At 40.7% G+C, this 19,752-nt stretch overlaps 1 protein-coding gene across 1 annotated transcript in view; it reads left to right on the forward strand.

The window, feature by feature from the left end:
* Window positions 1-19,752, forward strand: part of GABBR2 (gamma-aminobutyric acid type B receptor subunit 2) — an 847,514-nt gene that overhangs the window by 321,166 nt on the left and 506,596 nt on the right. Inside the window, exon 3 of the mRNA XM_054020335.1 lies at window positions 178-348. Within this exon, the coding sequence (XP_053876310.1) occupies window positions 178-348 (171 nt within the window). The remainder of the gene's footprint in view (window positions 1-177; window positions 349-19,752) is intronic.

Consider the following 19,752-nt stretch of genomic DNA (forward strand, 5'->3'; position numbering starts at 1 on the left):
ATGGTAGCAAGATTTCAAAAAGGTTTGTTATTTCTTTAACATAAGACAGTCAAAAACTCTCCAAATGCCCATAATTCATCACCTCATGTACTTTGCCTTGCATTAAGTAGGGTAAGCTTCTTATGGGGCCAGCAATTAGATTTCACTCATTGAGATTTCCATTTCTTTGTTTTTCAGCTTTCATTTGCAGCAACAACCCCAGAGTTAGCTGATAAGAAAAAATATCCTTATTTCTTCCGGACAGTGCCATCTGATAATGCAGTGAATCCTGCGATTTTGAAGTTACTCAAATATTATCAATGGAAGAGGGTGGGAACTCTAACCCAGGATGTACAAAGATTCTCTGAGGTAAGAGCTGCTTAACTAATAGTAGAAGAAGGTGGTTTCTAATGTTTAATGCTCAGGGACCTAATTCCATCATTAATGGGAAAAAATGCATCCATTGTTTAAATCTCATTGGTTTTTATTGCCAGATGGCATTTATTGTTCTTAAAGCCTGCTTCTGTTAGGGATTTTGGTACTTGTATAACTATGCTGATGCAGTGTAGATGTGATGCACTGTTGTAAAGTGAGGCTCGGACTGGTTCAAGTTATTCTACTTTGCACAGGTGCAGCATCTCTCTGCTGGGGATTTGTACTCTGTTGTAACAACATTGTTGCAAAAAATTCCTTTATGTAGACAAGCCATCAGTGTTTGGAAACCTTAACTAATTTCTTCAATGTGGATCACTGCAGTGGGACTGGGATCCCACAGCTCCTGCAGGATCTGCTGCCATAATAGCGGGAGTGGGATTAAAGAATAGTCCTGCACGGGGCTCTACCCAACATCTAGTGTTCTACCTTTCAAGATTTTAGGCTATTTCTTCACTGCAAAAAATGTGTATTTTGTACTTTAAGGTAAAACCACCCAGGATTTATCTATTAGCTAGCTACATAAGGTAAAGACTACCTAGAATTTTACATCAATATAGCTCTCTTGTAGTACAAAATACACCTTTTTGCAATAAAAAATGCCCTAGAGTTCTAATTACATCCTCATTTGACTCTTTTGATTTGTAAAGTATATATACTTTTGAAGGAATTTTATCTTTGTTTGGTTATTGGTTTGGCTAGGACATAGGCCAAATCTAGGCTCAGCCTGTTCCTACATTTAAGCCTCTAGCATCAGTTTGCGCATTTGCAAATCTAGTGTCAAAACCTGCTTTTGTGCTAAGTGTATGCCTGAGAAGCTATGATCTATAGGGGAATGAGGAGGTAGAACTAGTTGCACCCTTTTATTTTCACTCCCCTTATCTGTACTTCACTTCTTATGATCCTGGAGGGGGTTAACCCTCTGCCCCGTCTTTCTCTCTCTCTGGTCTTCTCGTCATTATGAAAAAATGTGCTAACTAACATATGTTAAAATCCTAGTGTAGAAAGAAAATTTTGGTTTTAACATGTTATCTGGTTCAGATAAACTGTCACCCTCCACATCTGCCTTTTCTATACTAGGATTTTAACATGTATTAGGTAGCACATGACAAAACCACACTTTTTTCCTAGTGTACACATGCTGTTTCTCCCTCTTCCTCTGCTGAGATCATATCCAAAAGGAATGTTATACCTAACTGAATTAAAGACATTTTCATTCTTCTTGAGAGTTAAGTGTCGCCCTTCTGTGTGCAGATGGCCGATTTAATTGCCACACATTGTATTAAACTTGAGGTAGTGAAAGATCCTGTTAACACCTCACTTGCATCCAAGTGGCTTATGTATAACACACTGAGCCATGATTCCTTGGGACCACTAAAATTTAACCCTTTTCTCTTACAGTTTAATATGGAGCTTCTGCCTTTTCTTTCAGTTTCATGCAAATAATAAAATTATAGAATATAGAAAAACCCAGAAAGCTCTATTATGTCCATTTGGAACGTCTTTCCTCTGGAGGCACACCAAGTAATTCTGATGCTTCTTGTGTAATTCCAGTTTATTTAAATAAAACTAGATTGCTGGATTTTTTTAAAAAGTGCAAAGAATATTTAGTCAAAGTATATCTTAAACTTACACTCACTGTGTAAAACTCTGATACACACAGGTTGTAAATCTATTTCTTCTAAGGAATGTCAATGAAAATGCCAGATGACAGGAAATGACAATTATATTATCTCAGTGTGGGCAGCCATGAGTATTGGAGAAGTGGTGAAGAAATAAAATTAGGAGTGCATCTGAATATGGTTTTGAAGTAGGCTACTAGATACCAGTATATATATCACACATCAATCCCTCCACTATTCTAATGTTTTTTGCTGGATTTTTCTGCATTTCCTCCAATTTACCTATATACACAACTTTGTGGCTTCAGAGTACTTAGAACTAAAAGCTGTATTCTAGGTGTGATCCCACAAGTACCTGAAGAGAGACTGCTATGTCCTTGTTCTGTGGTATAAGGCCTCCACCTATGCAACCTAAAATCATCTCTTTTTACTGCTGTTTGCATTTTGGCATCATGTCTAATATGTTGTCTGCTACGCTGCTGCTGCTGCTTTTTAAGTATGTCCCCTCCATTGAGTACTTGTGTTTGGGATTATTTTAAAAATAAGTTGTGTTTGTGCTCTGCCTATATTTCTAACCGTGGTTCCTTTGTATTATTTCTCTGCCCTTGACTGGAGTTCCCAGTTTAGTACCATCAATGTAGGTGGCATTTTGAAAAGAAGGAAGAAATGAAAAGTGTGTAAAGCTAGAGAAATTAGCTAATGATGTGAAGAAGAAAAGATAGTTAAAGTCTTCCTACTTCCTAGTTTTTTTTATGGATTTGCCATCTGCCAGAAAAATAATTTAATCTGCTTGGGTGGGAGGGGTGGAGTTATGTGGGTCTAAAGATTTGTGTTACCACAGTAGACTGGGATATCAAATGTTAAAACTTTCTGTGTCCAGCACAAGATGCTGCAGTGTTCCCACTTCCACACTTTAAATGATAATAGAACAAAACTGTTGAAAATACAGCAGCTGTATGGCTACCAATGCTCAAGTGCACTGTGTGTGTGAGAGAGGGTTTGAGTCACGCGAGAGTGAGGAGACATGCAATGTTATCAATCTAATCTATATATGTTCTTTGTCTAGATACAAGTGACTGGGGGGGGGGAGAGGGAGCGTTTGTGGAGTTGCCTTGTAATTGGGGGTGGGGTTGTGGCAGGCTTGCCTTGTGGGGTGGATGCTGGTTTTTTGGCATTTCAAAGGTGGTAACCCTAGTGCCAGTGCCACCCACACACCTCCTGGGTGTGGTGGTCTGTCCCATCCAGTGGCACCAAGACCACTTAGAGAGAGAGATAAAATGAGTCTGCTCTACAGCCTTAGCTAACAGCCAGTTGGCTTTTAGCTCATGCACTAAGCTCCAGAGGTCCCCGGTTTGATCCTGCCTGCCAATGTCTGGGGTCTGTTGGCATTACACCAGCAGCAGCTTCCACTACGGCATGGAGGTTATCCGGCCACTGGAAGCACTGCTGGCACAGCACTTGGGCCTGATCCACATGCCAGACTCTCCATGCGCTGATGCAGAAGTTGGGGCTTGATTAGGGGTTTGGAACGGGTCCCATATGAGGAGAGATTAAAGACGCTAGGACTTTTCTGCTTGGAAAAGAGGAGACTAAGGGGGGGGATATGATAGAGGTATATAAAATCATGAGTGGTGTGGAGAAAGTGAATAAGGAAAAGTTATTTACTTGTTCCCATAATATAAGAACTAGGGGCCACCAAATGAAATTAATGGGCAGCAGGTTTAAAGCAAATAAAAGGAAGTTCTTCTTCACACAGCACACAACCTGTGGAACTCCTTGCCTGAGGAGGTTGAGAAGGCTAGGACTATAACAGGGTTTAAAAGAGAACTAGATAAATTCATGGAGGTTAAGTCCATTAATAGCTATTAACCAGGATGGGTAAGGAATGGTGTCCCTAGCCTCTGTTTGTCAGAGGATGGAGATGGATGGCAGGAGAGAGATCACTTGATCATTACCTGTTAGTTTCACTCCCTCTGGGGCACCTGGCATTGGCCACTGTCGGTAGACAGGATACTGGGCTGGATGGACCTTTGGTCTGACCCAGTATGGCCGTTCTTATGTTCTTATGTTCCTTTTGGCTCCGGGAAGCAGGATGCACCTGAGGCTCACCAGCAGGGAAGGGTAAGGACGGGGACCAGGGTGAAGCTTCAGTTTCTAACTGGATTTGAGGTGTGGAGTGCATTGCAGTAGTCTAGTCATGAAGAGACCAAGACATGGATTACAATAAGAGTGTTCACATCCAAAAGAAAGCAGATTGTGGTGAGACCATTCTAGAGGCCTCTGATCTCAATATTTGACAGTCTGTGTATGGACTTGGCTTTGGCACAGAGGGTAAAATGTTCAAAATGTTCAAAATCACCTACGTGCCAGAAGTTTTAAAGGTATTTTGGCACCTAAAGAGGCACATTGGCACATAGGGCTAGATTCACAAAGGCACTTAGGCACTGCATGTTTCATGATCAGTGGAGCCGGAGTCAGTGGGCCCATGATTCCTGGAGGGAATGTTATTCTAGTGACACCAATAGAATTAGTGGAGGGTTGGCAACCCTAGTAGGCAATGTCTCATGAGACAGATGCTAAGACATGCAGAATGTGGCAAAAGATTCAAGAGAAAGGATGAAAGCCCTCGGGCACAAAACACCCCCAGAAGTACATGTAGTGAGACAACAGCAAAGCAGAGCAGGTGGCCAGGGTTACATACTCAGAGTAAGATTCCTTTACTATGGGAGACAGCATGACCAGGCGTGATGGGGTATATAAACCCCGCACTAGCATGAAAGGGGTTAAGAAGCTGCTTTGGGCTGAAATGGCCCTGACCTGCCACACCTGCCAATCATGCCCGGACTGGAGGAGGAGTTAAAAAGAGGGAACTCCACTCAGCTGAGGGGCAACCTTGGGAAGGGAACAGACTGTTGAGTTTCTCCAGCCCTGAAGAGAGGACATCCAGCCTCAAGAGCCCCTGCCGTCACAGAAGGAGGGTGCAGAACCCCTGAGTGGAATGGGGAAAAGGATTGAGACTTGCGCTGGAGCCCCAGTGGATTCTGAAGCTGGCATGGATTATCCCAAGGCCCTTCTGAAGTAAGAGAGGCCCATATTTTGGAGGGAGCTGCTTACAGATTTTTCTTTACCTTTTTTTTGTTTAACCCTGTTTGCTGACTACAAACAGTTTTCTGGTTTCACCTGGGATCCTGAGAGGGGACCAGACAGTCAAAAGGCCTTAGCAAGAGGATTGAGAGGCAGCCAATAGAACAACACACAGCAACACCTGCTGTGTTGAGGGAATAATTGGACTAATCTGCACACACTTCCCACATAGCCTAAAGGGGGCGATGTGACTTGAACAGATAAAGTGACAGCAGATAAAGCAGAAATGCTTATAACTAGGACAGCAGTGCAAGGAATGTGGCAAATGGAACCATTTTAGTAGTGTGTGTGAAGAGCAGAGGAAAATCTCAAAGATTTAGTCAGAGTTGTACAAGAGGGGATGGCACATCAGACAGCAGCAACGATATCATGACTCTCTCTTTGAGTCTGAAAGCATAGGTTCAGGCTATCAGGAAAGCAACAATGGACAACAACAACTTCGGTGCATGCCACAATATTAATAGGGAATACCCTGTATGATTTCAGCTGGCTAGTAAGGCCTTCTGCTGTGAGATTTTTTTCAGGGTGATTTGGATTCAAACATGCCCATTGCAAAGAGTGGGCATAATCTAATAATGTACTATGAGAGCATAATGCAGCCCATAGGAAAATGTAAACTCATAATAATTAACCCATAGAATAACAGATGGTACCAACTGCAGTTTGTGATGGTGGATAGTAAGGACTGCAGACCCTTCTTGGGGAATACAGTCATACAAGCCATAGATTTGATCATGATGCAGCATCAAAACTTTATAGCTGTAGTTTAAGAAGAAGGAGGGGACAATGGAGAGAATTTTAAAAACATATGGGGATGTTTTCAAAGGCAGTGGGTGCCTTAAAGGAAAGCAGCAACTGGTAGTAGATCCCACAGTGGGACCTGTATGCTTATCATGAAGGAAAATTCCAGTGGCACTATGTAAATCTAGTATACAAGGAGCTGGAACATCTGCAGAGCAGGAGTATCACAGCTAGGCTTGGCTTGGGAGGATTTGACTTTAATTGATGAAGGTTGGGAAAAGTTGATTTCAGCTGACATACTGAAATTGATGGGAAAAAAATCAATAATTGGCATAAGTGCAGCCTCTCTCCTCCCACAACATTGCACCTGTTGGGGCTGGGTGTCATTGTCATGGACCTGCTCTCTCACTCACCAGTTGGGAGTGCCAGGGGTCTCTGCTCTGCCCCACCAGGACCTTCTCACTCATTTCTGTGGCAGTGGAGCTGCAGAGGGCTCTCTGCCTAGCCACAGGGCAGCTGACACCTGATCCCTGCAGGTGCAAGGTGCAGGAGGGAGGGCTGGTGAGGCAGAGACCCTCAGCCAGGACTGCAAGGAGGAGGAGGAGGAGCAGCTCCCCCATAGGAGCCATTAAGCAGCAAGGTGGCCTCCCTTCACTATTGAAAGCTCGTCCAGGCTGCTGACACTCTGCAGAAACGTAAATAAAAACAGATAAATATTGAAAAAAAAGATTAAAAACCAGATTTTTTCCAATGAAATTTTAAAAAATATTGAATACTGCCAAGTATAGTCATAGTACATGTAGAGGCCTGTATAGTCTGGGTAAGCATCATGGTGGTGGTAGAGAAGCCGTCAGACAAATTACACATCCAAAGCCAGAATCCTTGTGATGTGAGGAGTGAGTTTTGGTGCATAAATCTGGATTAAGAGTCCATCAGGCTGATAACCTTTGCAACACCATTTGGTCACTATAGATGGCTTCACATGCATAAGCCAAGCACCAGAGTTGTTCCGGAGAAGCCTCACGTAAGCACTGGAAGGACTGCCTGGTGGGGAGGAAGCTGAATAATTGCTGCCTTCACCTATAATGAGGATGCTATCTGCAATGAGAGAAAGGTGAACGACACCATGACAGAAAACTACAAGCCTTTCTACAGCAATGCAGGGACAAGAACTCAATCCAAAAAAATGTGACAAACAGATTGAGGTGACTTACATTGACCATCTGCTCACAGCAGAGAGACTGAAAGCAGACCCCACCAAGATCAAAGCAGTCAGAGACATGCCAGATCCAGTGGATGTGGAAGGGGTATAACGCTTCATAGGAATGATACATTTTATGTCCAAGTTCTATCTACACCTTGCTGCGGTAGCAGAGCCCCTATGTCATGTCACAAGACCAGATGTTGAGTGGGACTGGACAGGTCCCAAACAGGAAGCATTTGATCTGCTGAAATAAATTATAATGGATGCCCTGGTCTTTAAGTACTACCAGCCAGCCACTGACATTGCATCACAGAAGGGACTGGGTGTCTCTCTTTTACAGGAGCAGCCAATCACATATGCTAGCAGAGCCCTGTCAGAGACAGAACAGGGCTACATCCAAATAGAAAGACAGCTTCTAGCTGTGGTATAGAGCGATTCCATCAGCACACCTGTGGCCACTCAGTGATCGTGCAATCAGACAGTCATCGTAGACCCTTCTTAGTGCTCCAGAGAGATTGCTGCACATGTTGATGTGCCTCTAGCGCTACTAGGTAGAGATTAGACATTGTCCAGGATGATTATTGGTGTTAGCTGACACCCTGAGCAGGGCATATATATCCAGCATCAGCGACTTGAGGGAAGGGGGTCAGGAGACTGAATTCATTAGTATGCTTCACTGTCGTCCAATTTCAACAGCAAAGCTGATGGAAATCAGAGGCTACAGAAAAGGACATCAAACTACACACAGTCAAGAGAGCGATACTAGCAGGGTGACCAGGAGACAAAAGCCAAGTGCTGGTGGGAGCAGAACTATATTTTCAAATGAAAGATGAGCTGAGTGTTCAGGATGGAACTAACTCCCATTGATTTCAGCTCCTACTAATTTCAATAGGACTTAGGCACCTAAGCTGTTTCGGCTCTTTGAAAATCCCACGAGGCACTTTAGACACGGAAATGCTCTGAAAACCTGGCACATGGTGACCAACAATTATCCATCAGTTTACTAACTACAAAAGCGAATACTGCTTTGTGAAATAAATCAGTTTTGAATGCAAAACATGTTTTGATACATTTTTCTTATGTATCAAGCGCATTTAAGGTAGTTTTATTTAGCTAATACACAAAACCAGCTTTTTTTATTATTTGTAATTGAATTACTGTTTCCATCCAAATGCAGTTCAAGACAAATCATGAGTAAAACATGGTCATCTAATAAATAAGAAATGCATTATTTCTAACAAAACAAAAATTTAAAAATTAAGAATCTGAATCTTTTTGAGCTATATAATTGCTTAATAAATGGTCTATAGATATAACATATCCTCCTGATTAGCAAAAAGAAGTACCACATTTAGTATAAAGGCTATATTTAGTTCAAATCAACATGTTTTATTGGTTATATGAACCAATGAGAATGAACCTTTCTTTAGGAAGATAACTTAGAATTATAAATGCAAAAGAAGATTCAAATTATTTAAATCAAGGTTTCCTGCTTGCTGATTTAAATCATAATTAAAAGCTGTGATTTAAATCACTTGGATTTAAATCCATCCATCATGCCCTTTACAGATTCTGAGCAGTTTGTACTGCACCAAAGATGCAAAAGGAAAAGCTCTGATTGAGAATCTGGTGCTGTATCTGTTCTAGGAATAAATGAAGGACTTTAATAAAAAGTCTAGAACAAAAAAATATATAAATCTACAACTTTACAATAAAGTGTTAAGCACTCGGAATCTCAACAGCAACTTCATTTAAGAAAGAGTGGACACAAACTACTTTCAGTTAAGATGTGTTTTTGATATATATTACACTGTATAGCTTACAACCTTTCTGTTGTTTTCCAGTCATTTCCTTCACTCTAGCTTTGTTTGGTTAATTTTAGTTTGTATGATGCCCTGATGTGCTATCAACTAACACTAATTTGCCTGCAGCTTAGCGAAGTCTCATCTTTCCACCTCTGTCAGGTCTAATGAGTTCAAAAAAAGTGTTTGCTCTGGCATTAATAGATCAGAAGAGTGATCTGTGTTATCCTTGTCACTCTTCCTTGATCAGTCCTGAAGCTAACCTCCAAACCATTTTGGCCTTTTTTGTCCTGCATAGTATAAAGGAAAAATAGAAGTATTTGTTAGCTAGTTTCTTCCCGTGAATTCTATCACCCTTGTTTTTTTATTTTGTTTTTTGTTTTGTTTTCCCAACACTTCAGGACAAATGCCTGTCACAAGGGAACAGACAGACAAATGTGGTCATCTCAGCCCCAGGTAAATAGTGAGGAGGCTAAGGTGGGACTGATTTTCTGAAAGGAGAGGGATCGGGTTTGAGAATGTTTGCCCTCTCACTTGAAAACTAGTGACTTCCCATCTCCCTGTTCTCTAATACAGTAACCGCTTTTGGGATTACCTCTGTCCACCACTTTGCAACACACACACACACACACACACACTCTCTCTCTCTCTCTTTCTCTCTCTGCTGGTTATGTTTTTTTGGAGTCGAATCTTAAATTGAAAACAAAATGTGGGGATATCTGTTGATACTCTTGTTTTGTTCCTTCAGAGAAATCCATTCTTTACCAACACTAAATGACTCAATTATGGAGGCACCCGGTAATGACAAAATAATTGTGCAAAATTGGGCCTTAAATGGGGTTTGATTCCTGTGTTTTTCTAAAAGTGAACGGCCAATCAGCAAGGAACTTTACCCAGGGTTCATTTTTATGCCCTTTGAGTTCTCTGAGGCTTCTGTGTGGTTTCTCTACATAATACTTTAATGGAAAGTATTTTAAATTTAGCTGTGGCTGAAACCTTTCCTCGGTAGCCCTCCTGCCTATTGTTTGACCGATATCTCTGTAAAAACAAACAAAACAAACAAACAAACTGAGGGGGTCTATCAGAGAGACAAAGTTGGTGAGGTAATATCTTTTATTGGACCAACTTATGAAGTTGGGCTAATAAATTATTACCTTGCCCACATTCTCCCTAATATTCTGGGACCATCTTGGCTACAACAACACTGCAGACAGAGTGTATCAGGCATTTTCTGCCCCGTGCTGGAGGCAATGGCTTAAAAAAAAAAACCGTTCAGGCTGGGCTAACAAAAAGACGTGGTCCTCTAGAGGCCTAGAAGGGCCAGGAGGGGACAATGTTCAATCAGGAACCAGCCGGCCATTTAAGAAGGCTTTCCTGCTGGTTCCCTGGGGCAGTGCTGGGTGAGGCTGGGACAGGAGAGGTGCTCCTCAGTTATAGTCCAGAACCTCAGTGCCGGGTCAGGGCCTCACAGTGCTTAATTTAGGTCAGGGCTTGGCAGAGTGAGCCCCGGCACCTCTAGGCTTGGCAGTTCATAGCCCCAGCACCTTTTGGGCTTGCTGCATCAGTTGTGAATGTACAAAATTACTTGAGCCCTGGCACCCAATTGCATGAGCCTTGGCACCTCTTTTGTTACAAATTAAGCACAGGGACCTTAGCCACAAGTGTTGTGATCAAGCAGTTACCTTTTATGTTTATTTGCTAGATAGTGTCTCAGAATGAGTGTGCAAAATATCTGCCCTGGGGTTATCTCCTTAGCTGACAAGTGTAGGCCTAACTCCCAGCCTTCAGCATAACTACTTCCACAAAGCCTCATACTAATACCACAGACCTTTAATCATAGCAAGCCTAATAAGCAATTTATTTATGTTCACCTATTTGCACCCCCCATGCATGTTCCAAATAATAACCAATACACCCTGTCAATGTTATGGTCTATAATGTCATTCTACCTTTAGCAAGCATAAAATCACTAATGAGGTATGATGCATGGCCACAGTCAGTTCAGGAGTCAACAGAAAATATCATTTTACCCATTTTATTCACATGGGAACTGAAGTACAAAGAGGCAAGAGGGGAATTGGAATAAGGGAAGCTCAGCTGCAGCCTTAACTATGGAAAATGCACCATCATTCCCAGGTCATAAAATAGGTCTGTTCCAGGGTATTTTAAGGAAAAAGTTACATAGATGTAACTGGATTTTTTCTGCATATATTTAGACTTAAGGCCAAAAGGGACCATTATGATAATCTAGTCTAACCTCCTGAATAGTACAGGGCAGAGGCCAGAGAATTTCATCCATTAATTTCTGCATCTAGATCAATAGCTTCTAGCTCAACTACAGTATGTGTTTTAAAAAGACATCTAATTTTGACTTGATGTCTCCAAGTGATGGGGAATTTACCACATCACTGGTTATTTGTTCTAATGGCTAAAAAAATTCTTATTTCCAGTTCGAACTTTGGCTTCAACTTCCATAAGAACGTAAGAATGGCCCTACTGGGTCAAACCAAAGGTCCATCTAGCCCAGTATCCCATTTTTCGACAGTGGCCAGATCCAGGTGCCCTAGAGGGAATGAACAGAACAGGTAATCATCAAGTGATCCACCCCCTGTTGCTCATTCCCAGCTTCTGGCAGACAGAGGCTAGGGACCCCACTCCTGCCCATCCTGGCTAATAGCCATTGATGGACCTATCCTCCATGAATTTATCTAGTTCTTTTTTGAACCCTGTTATGGTTTGGCCTTCACAACATCCTCTGACAAGGAGTTCCACGGGTTGACTGTGAGTTGTGTGAGGAAATACTTCCTTTTATTTGTTTTAAATCTGCTGCCTATTAATTTCATTTGGTGAACCCTAGTTCTTGTGTTATGAGAAGTAGTAAACAACACTTCCTTATCTACTTTCTCTATACCAGTCACGATTTTATAAACCTCAATCATATCTCCCCTTAGCCGTTTCTTTTCCAAGCTGAAAAGTCCCAGTCTTATTAATCTCTCCTCATACGGAAGCTGTTCCATACCCCTAATCATTTTTGTTGCCCTTTTCTGAACCTTTTCCAATTCCAATATATCTTTTTTGAGATGGGGCAACCACATCTGCACACAGTATTCAAGATATGGGCATACCATGGATTTATAGAGGCAACATGATATTTTCTGTCCTATTATAATTATCTATCCCTTTCTTAATTATTCCCAGCATTCTGTTCGCTTTTTTGACTGTTGCTGCACATTGAATGGATGTTTTCAGAGAAAGATCCACAATGACTCCAAGATCTCTTTCTTGAGTGGTAACAGCTAATTTAGACCCCATCATTGTATATGTATAGTTGGGATTATGCTTTCCAATGTGCATTATTTTGCAATTATCAGCATTAAATTTCATCTGCCATTTTGTTACCCAGTCAACCAGTTTTGCGAGATCCTTGTGTAGCTCTTCGCAGTCTGCCTGGGTCTTAACTAACTTTAGTAATTTTGTATCATCTGCAAATTTTGTCACCTCACTGTTTACCCCCTTTTCCAGATCATTTATGAATAAGTTGAATAGGACAGGTCCCAGAACAGACTTCTGGGGGACACCACTATTTACCTCTCTCCATTCTGAAAACTTACCATTTATACCTACCCTTTGTTTCCTATCTTTTAACCAGTTACCAATCCATGAGAGCACCTTCCCTCTTTTCCTATGGCAGCTTACTTTGTGTAAGAGCCTTTGGTCAGGGACCTTGTAAAAGGCTTTCTGAAAATCTAAGTACACTATATCCACTGGATCCCCTTTCATCATATCTGCTTATATGTTTGTCTGTTAGATTAAAGAATCATGATCTAACAAGTCATCTCCCCGTGTAGGTATTTATAGACCATGATTAAATCCCCCCGTAACTCTTCTTCAAGCTACTTTTAGATGTATTTTCCAGACTACAAATCATTGTTGTGGCTTTTCTCTATAGCCTACAATTTTTTAGTATCCTTTTTAGCTTGTAAACCAGAATTGGACCTAGTGGGCTTGATTCATAGGAGTTCTCCATGGAAAAGCCTCCAGCTGCTTTAGTCACATAGTGAACCAGAGAATCCAGCACAGTATTCCGGTTGTGTTCTTCCAACGCTATATATTTTGGTTATCATCTCCTTACTCCTGCTCAATGTTCCCCTGTTAATAAATCCAAGAATTATTAGCCCTTTTTTGTGACACTTGCACTGAGTCCCCATGTTCAGTTGATTAGCCACAATACTTCCGAACACCTTTTTGAGTCACTGTTTTCCAAAATAAAGTCCCCTATCCTGTAAGTAAAATTTACTTTCTTTTTTTCCTAGATGATTGACTGCACATATGGCTGTATTAAAACTCACATTGTTTGTTTGTTTGTACCCAATTTACCAAGTGATCCAGATTGCTCCTGTCCTCATTGTTATCTACTGCCCCACCAATCTGTGTGTCATACTTAAACTTTATCAGACATGCTTTTATATTTTCTTCCACGTCGTTCATTAAAAATATCAAATAACATTAGGCTGAGAACCAAATCTCTGCAGGGCCTCCATTAGAAAAACTGCTTCTAGTTGATATTTGCCCATTAACTATGTTTTGAGCCAGATTTTAAAACAGTTAATATGTGATGTATAGATTCTGTACAGTGATTGATTTACCAAAAAACCAAACCAAATATCTACCACCACAACTATTTGGTACCAAATCAAATGACTTACCCAGAATACTAAGTATATTACATGAATACTTCACCTGACTTTTATCAACTACACTTTTGATCCTGCCAGTGAATGGCATTAAGTATTTTTGAGAAGACTTGTCTTCCATGAAACCATGTTTATTGCTATTAATTGTATTACATTCCTATAGCTTTAATGAAAAAGTCCTGTATCAGCAGTTCATTTTTTTTTCCTGGGATCAATGTCAGACTAACCAGCTTGCAGTTACCCAGGTCATTCAGTTTACACTTTGTAAATTTTGGTATGCCATTGGCTTTATGAAAACAAACTTCTCCAGAGATTATCCAGAAATCCCTGGGTGCAAAAGTTTGGATACTCAGATTAATACAGATACAAAACCCACATTAACAGATAATTATTTAGATTGCAAAGTCAAGCACTGGAAAATTAGGAAATGGCTGGATTTATGGCTTGCTATTCACCCGGATGTCCATCCTGTTCATTGAATGAGGCAAGAGTCCTGTGAGGAATGGGGGAGGGGGAAAAGAAGGAAGTATGTGATCATGTAATTAAAGACTGTATTGTAATATATGCGCACGAGGGGGCTGAATTAAGGTTGCAAGGACAACTATAAATCTGAGATTTCCGAACTTTTGAGTACTTGACTTTGAAGCCTTAATGGTGGTTTTTAAATGTATTTTCTAGGGGTATTTTTGTTTGTTTTTTTTAAGAGAAGGGTAAAAATAAATTCTCTTACATGCAACAACCCCCATCATGTGCCAACAGCAGTGTTTGAACCCTGAATCTTTAGCATTGTAATACAGACAGCTACCACCTGAGCTATAGGATTATATCAGCTGGTAATAGGGTAAGGCTGGTCTCCCAGAAGAAGAAAGGGCAGCTAGGGCTGGGGATTTAGTCAGAGGGAAACCCTCACCTAGCTTGCCCTAGTACACTGTCTTCTTCTAACCCCAGGGAATTGGGAGTTAGCCCATGAGGTGTCCACAGAGCTCTGACAGCTCGCAGGTATTCCCAATAGAGTAATTGCTGCTGTTTTGGCATGACCTGAGAATATTTGTGTTTCAGTTATTTTTGCTTGCTGACAAAATTTTCTTGTGGAATACAAGCAAGAGAAAAGAAATAGTAGTTTTTGAACCGCTATATCTTAGCAAAAGTTCAACAGAATGTCATGGGGCAAAGCAAAGGTGCTTCCCTAGCCTGAGGTAATTCCCCTCCCCACTGAATATCAACAGTCTTCTGCAAACAATAGAGGTGTTAGAGCTTCTCAAAGAAATGTTACTGTAGTGGTGTGGAGTGGTTCCTCCCTCTCTATGTCAGAGGGAGGCCACTCCACCTCGCTACAGTTACAATGGAAATGAAAAATGTTAGGCAACTTAAATATGAAGGCCTCTATCAGTAGCCCATATAATATCGGCAGAAACACCTGGGATACTAATCAATCTCCCCTACTGTTCTGAAAAGAACCTACACACAGTATTTAGTTCTAGGGTAACCCCTTTCTGTGGTTTGGTTTTATTGGTAACACATATTAATTTTTTTTTAAGTGAGCCTAGGCTTTCTACCCAAGGTTGGCCGTTCCTAAAGTTTCTCTCCATCATAGATCACAGATCCCTGAGCTGAGAGGCCCCTGCATCTGCCTCAGAGCCAGAGTGGAATTAACAAGCAACACTTGTCCCACTGACACAGCAGAATTCTCTTAGTATCTCCCAGTAGGGGGTCTAATACTGGCTACTTATGTGGGTCAAAGGAAGAACCACCATCCTGTTTTATACCTCTTAGCAGTTGGCTGCTCACCTGCATATCAGAAGAATGCTGAACATGAGACTTACACACCCTGGGGTTGGAATTAGATCCTCACCTGATGCTTCTCTCAGTCACACTAGTTTGAATCAATAGTAACTCCACTGAAGTCAATGGAAGTATACTGGGGTAATACTAGTGTAAGTGGGAGGAGAATCAAGACCCTGAAGTGAACCTCATGTAAAGAAAGTTTCTGGATGTGCATTGTGCTGAAAATGTCCCTTTTGGGGCTCCACAGTGCACATTTCATTATGCACTTTCTCATACAAATGTATTCAGAAATGTTTTACAGAGTTAATACCTAAAGTTAATAGAAATAGTAGAGGAAGTGAGAACTTAAGATGTATACCAAAGGGAGAAAATGCAGATGACGTAGGGATCAAGATTGCAAGAGATGCAGAGGAGAAGGCTCTTGCACCTATGCTGGCAAGATTCTTTGTATTTGTGAGACAGTAGTCAGCAACCTTCTGCAAATGTTGAAGCTGTGAGAGTTGGGATTTGAAGAGGACATAGGGAAGAGAACTGCAATAGTCAAAACAAGAGGTGATGAAGGCATGGTGTTTCAGCATTCATAGAATGGAGACAGTGGTGTGTATTGGCAATGTTGTTGAGGTTGTGATGGCAGACACAAGAACGCTGTGAAGAGAATGAAAGGAAGTTCCAGGGTAAGGGTGAAAGATGCCAAGGCTGCAGGCAATCTGAATCAAGGTATCTAAGAAAATAGCTGGTACCATGGTGGAAAGCACAGAGAAATCATACTTTTACCCATATAGGCAATGTGAAATTCAAATGAAGATACTATTATGAAGCTCTAAGGCAATAGAGGAGGACATGATTACATTTTTAACAGGGTTTTCTGTATGTATAAGTTTACAGAGTCAGGCACTGAAAAGTTAGGAAGTGCCAGAAATATGGCCATTGTTCGCTTTGGATGTATGCATTGTTGGACTCATCCAGTACCAAAAGTCAACTTAGCTCAGCCAGGATGAGTCAGCACTTAACCTTAACCAGAAGTGCTTTAAAGACAAGAAAATATTCTTCATTTTACAAGCCTCTGCCTCATGTGGCCCATCAGGGTAATCTGATTGCGGCCGTGAGACATTTTGCTGACTTTGACCGTCCGCAGGCACGCCCCCCTGCAGATCATGTCAGCCTCCATTGCCCACTTGTTAAATTTTCAAACAAGCGTCTTCATGCTGTCTCCCATGCTGCTCCTCTCACTTGTGAGAAGCTACCTGTAAACATCTACCTTGTTATTCTCCTTCAAATCCCTCCTTAAAACTCTCCTTTGCTGAGTCATCTACAGTAAATTTGAGGACTGCCTGCCATGGTTACCAATATAGTACTTATTATTTCTTCATACTCCCTCATCTTTCTGTCTGTATTCAATCTGTCTCTTATACTTTAATACTTAGATGGTGAACTCTTTGGAGCTGGTACTGTCTTTTGTGTGTGTGTGTGTGTGTGTAGCGCAATGGGGTCCTGGTCCATGAATAGGGCTCCTATTCATGGTAATACAAATAAAAATCATAATAATATCAAAGATAAGCTCAATACAGAGTAAGACTTGTTGAGCAGCCAATTGGGGAACCATGGAGAATGGAGTTTCCTTTAGTCTGTAATCCATTAACTGACATGGAAAATTGCAATGCTAATGAGGGACCTCTTTACAACCAAATAGAATAGCAAGACACACTTTCTTCTCCAAACACAGAAATGAAGGGCGAAAAGATGTGCTGTCAACCCGGGAAAACTGGACATCTATATGACTTTATTACTTTTCTGCTAGTATCTAGAACCCCAAGACACATGAGACAAGAGACTATATCAGTGATACTAGTGATTCTATCCTGGTCCTAGATTTTAGACCTTCTGGAACAATCATCATATCTACCTATTCATCTTCCCCCATGGAAGGAGGTACTATTTCAACATATATCCAAAATTAGGCCTCCCTGAATTAGACTGGAAATGTTATTCCTCAAAAGTGAATTAGACAGAAATTTTTTAGAATATTCCAGGATTTGGAATAAATTCGATTTAGGTGCTAGTCTAAGGTAATCATGCACACATGCACCAAAATTTCAGATTCTCAATTATTTACAAAATAGATTATCACTTAGTTAAAAAGCAAACATTCTTTGGAAAGATGCTTTGGCAATTTCATATATAACAGAGGTGAACAAATCTCATTTGAGTAATTCCCAGGCTCAGTAATTAAAATTTAAGACAATAAAACCCCACAGGGTAGTATATGGAAACTCTACTTTGTGATGGAGGTTCTTAACAAGCCACACTCTGAGTCCCTATGGTATGCAGGGATTATTTGGTAACATTGTCCGTGGTGTTTTTGCTCTAACTTAGTACACCCACACCCAAGAGAAAACAAAATTGGCACGTATAGGAAGTCAACAAAGCAATCAGTACAAACCAATTCAGGAGAATCACAGCCCTGTTAGTTGTACTGGTTACTGGCAGTACAACAAAGCATCAGGGATTCACTTTTCAGAAGTGCTTAAGTAATTTAGGCACCTTAGGTGCTTAAAGAAGCAGACAGCTGTCTCCTGGGATTTTCAAAATCTCCTAGGCACCTAACACCTCTCTGTTTCTTCAGATATCTCAATACATTGCAAAGGTGCTTTGAAGATTTTGGGGTAAATATTTCAAATTAATACTTGGCTAAAATATTGTATATAAAAGAGATCTATAAACAAAGGTTTTAACTCTACAGATCTGCACACCAGACTTGAAAAGTCCATTGTATCATACAAAGAAATCTGAAAGGTGTCTATGTGGCCATCTATACAACTGTTCTCAATGTACTGTAAAAGAGATGTAGGAGTGCTGGCAAATTCCACTTTTGGCTGAGGGAAGCAGCACACTATGGTATCTCATTATTCCTAATGCAATCAGACTTCTTTTTGTGCATGGTTATGGGAGCCCGTCTTAGAGTTTTATTGCTGTAAATAACATGTTATTGAAGGGCAAGCCTGAATATGAAAAGCAACTCATTACTTGTTGGTTTTTCTTCCCCAGGTAACCAAGCTTACCATTCTATCCCCTCAGTTCATATAAATCTAAATGCATTTTTGACCTTTCAGGGTCTTGTACTCCATAAATAGTTCTTAGGAAAAAAGGTAACCTGGTACATGACAGATGATCTGCAAAATATTTTTTCTATTGGGCTTGTGATTGTTTGTTTGTTTCTTTGTTTTTTGTTTGTTTTTGTTTTTGATTCTTTCTGATGTACAAAAAAGACCTGGAACTCTTCTTTTGTTTTTTCCTTCCTTATGATAGAAATGTCAAGTCTAGTTTGCCCTAGCTTTGCTAAGGACTTCTTGAGGGTCCACAAATCTTTCTTTGTGTCTTAACATTAATTGAAGGTGTGTGAGGATATCAATCTTTAACAAAGGCTTCAGTTATCAAAAATGTTCATTAAACATGGAATTAAAGAGGTGTTTTTAAACTCTCTCTCCCATACATACATGAGATCTTTAGCTGGTATAAACTGACATAGCTTAGTTGGATTTCAGATTTAAACAGTCTGACTAAAAATCCATTACTCTCTGATTACTAAGATTTAATTCTCTTGACTTTTATGAAGTCCCCATTTTACTAGTTCTCCAGATATCCAAGAATTTTCTAACCCAGACAGGACCTGAATTTCTGTTGAAAAAAAAAAGCAGATCACACTAATGTCACTTAAAAAAAAATCTCTTTGTACTTTTTTGTTTTCTAAAAAGGGCACAATTCCATTTTTTCCAATTTGTAGGTCACCTTTAATAGTGTTAAAATTCTAGAATGTGCTCCACCCATGGCAGTATTCCAGTTGGCAGTTTTCTCAGAAATGGAAATCAGACTGCTTAGTCACAACCAACAGATCATGTCCTCTTTCTGATATTGCATATCAGACTAGACTAGAATTATTTTAGAGTAGTGGCTAGAGGCCCTAGTCATTGTTAGGACCCCATTGTGTTTGACACTGTAGAGACATGTAGTGAGAGTCCATGTCCTAAAGAGCTTACATTCTAGAGACGACAAAGCATGGAAAGGAGAACAAAGAGACAGATGTACTTGCCCAAGAGTACACAGTGAGTCATTGTCAGAATCAGGAAGAGAACAGAAGTCTCCTGCATTGTATTCCAGTACCCTATGCACTAGACCACCATGCCTTAATGGTGGGCCTGGATATTTGGGGGAGTAAAATCATCAAGAAACAAATTTCTCCTCTGGAAGCACATTGTTTCTGTGGATTTCCCAGAATAGACAGTTGAAACTGGTCCACTGGCCTCAGGGGAAAGGTGCACTCTGACCTTAGGCTGAAGGAGTTAATTGTCAGT

This window comes from Malaclemys terrapin, chromosome 2 (genome assembly GCF_027887155.1).
Source record: "Malaclemys terrapin pileata isolate rMalTer1 chromosome 2, rMalTer1.hap1, whole genome shotgun sequence".
NCBI classification, from domain to species: domain Eukaryota; kingdom Metazoa; phylum Chordata; order Testudines; family Emydidae; genus Malaclemys; species Malaclemys terrapin.